The 1,904-nt window shown below is 49.6% G+C and overlaps 1 protein-coding gene across 1 annotated transcript; it reads left to right on the forward strand.

The window, feature by feature from the left end:
• Positions 1-235: 235 nt before the first annotated feature.
• On the forward strand, positions 236-1,397 carry LOC130266052 (olfactory receptor 14J1-like). The gene has a single exon (XM_056515378.1). The coding sequence runs from the start codon at positions 423-425 to the stop codon at positions 1,383-1,385; it is 963 nt and encodes a 320-aa protein (XP_056371353.1). The 5' UTR covers positions 236-422; the 3' UTR covers positions 1,386-1,397.
• The last annotated feature ends 507 nt before the right edge of the window (positions 1,398-1,904 follow it).

Consider the following 1,904-nt stretch of genomic DNA (forward strand, 5'->3'; position numbering starts at 1 on the left):
GGGAAAGGGAGGTGGATTAAAGGAATTTTCTTTGAAATCAGATCTTTCAAAATATCCTCTTTATTTTATCAAGCACATTTTAAGTGCAATCATTCTGAAATACAGGCATGTGTGTATGAGCAAAGGGCCACTGTCTGGGACCAGCAACTATGACTATACTCGGGCACAGGGAGCCCTGCGTTCTCTCTGGGCTCCCCAGTGTTCAGGTTCAGAGCAATGCTTAAAGAGGATTTCTCTTCCTTCAAAGAAAGCAAAATCCCAAGCTCAAAGATAAAAAAAAAAAAAAAGTGAGAGGTATTTCCCCACTGAAAGAGAAGCAATTTTGAGTAAATATGTAACAAAATAGCATAGGATTGACACAAGGAAACCTGTCCCAACTACTCTGTCTTCTTTTAACAGTCCACCATGCCACTACTGAAGAAATGCCCAACAGCAGCTCCATCAGCCACTTCCTCCTGCTGCCATTGGCAGACACGCAGCAGCTGCAGCTCCTGCACTTCTGCCTCTTCCTGGGCATCTCCCTGGCTGCCCTCCTGGGCAATGGCCTCATCATCAGCGCCGTAGCCTGCGGCCACCACCTGCACACCCCCATGTTCTTCTTCCTGCTCAACCTGGCCCTCACTGACCTGGGCTGCATCTGCACCACTGTCCCCAAAGCCATGCACAATTCCCTCTGGGACACCAGGAACATCTCCTACTCAGGATGTGCTGCACAGCTCTTTTTCTTTGTCTTCTTTATATCAGCAGAGTATTTCCTCCTGACCGTGATGTGCTACGACCGCTACGTGTCCATCTGCAAACCCCTGCACTACGGGACCCTCCTGGGCAGCAGAGCTTGTGCCCACATGGCAGCAGCTGCCTGGGCCAGTGGCTTTCTCAATGCTCTGCTGCACACAGCCAATACATTTTCTCTGTCCCTGTGCCATGGCAATCCTCTGGGCCAGTTCTTCTGTGAAATCCCCCATATACTCAAGCTCTCCTGCTCACACTCCTACCTCAGGAAATTTGGGACTTCTGCTTTTACTACTTCCTTAGCACTTGGTTGTTTTGTGTTCATTGTTTACTCCTATGTGCAGATATTCAGGGCTGTGCTGAGGATCCCCTCTGAGCAGGGACGGCACAAAGCCTTTTCCACCTGCCTCCCTCATCTGGCCGTGCTCTCCCTGTTTATCAGCACTGCAGTATTTTCTTACCTGAAGCCCCCTTCCATCTCCTCCCCATCTCTGGACCTGTCCCTGTCAGTTCTGTACTCGGTGGTGCCTCCAGCCCTGAACCCCCTCATCTACAGCCTGAGGAACCAGGAGCTAAAAGGTGGCCTAAGAAAATGGATGACTCTATGTTTTCAGAAGTGTTGCACTCCTTCTTTTCTGCACCAGAGCCTTTAGAATGTAACTCTTTACAATCTCTGCTATTTCCCCCCCTTATTTGTTCATTTTTTCTTCTGTTACTTTTTCTAATGTTGCTGTGATTTTGAAAAAATACTGTAACATTACTCTTTTCATTTCTACATCAATATATACCCTTTGAAACAAAAATATGTTCAAGAGGTCTCTTCCCAATGCATTTAAATAAAAGCAAGCACATGCGCTAACCTGTGTGTCCAGGATTCTTCCTCAGCCCTTCTCTGTCTCTGCAGGGGAGTGCCTGTGAGCAGAGGCAGAGGTGAAGAGTCTCCCAGCACAGCAGCACAGCCTAGGACAATGGCCCTGGCTCTTCCCACATCTGCTCTTCCCAACTCCACCCTCTCCTTGCCAGCCCTTCTGTGCCTGTAAGGCCGCAGTGCTCTGGCAGCTTGGTCACTGTCCTGCTGCGTGTCCGTGCTGTGAGCACAGGCAGGGACAGGCCATGGGCACTGCTGGGACACAGCTGGGCTCCAGCACAGCAGCTCCATCAGCAAAGGGCAT

The sequence above is a fragment of the Oenanthe melanoleuca genome, unplaced genomic scaffold (genome assembly GCF_029582105.1).
Source record: "Oenanthe melanoleuca isolate GR-GAL-2019-014 unplaced genomic scaffold, OMel1.0 S001, whole genome shotgun sequence".
In the NCBI taxonomy this organism is placed as follows: domain Eukaryota; kingdom Metazoa; phylum Chordata; class Aves; order Passeriformes; family Muscicapidae; genus Oenanthe; species Oenanthe melanoleuca.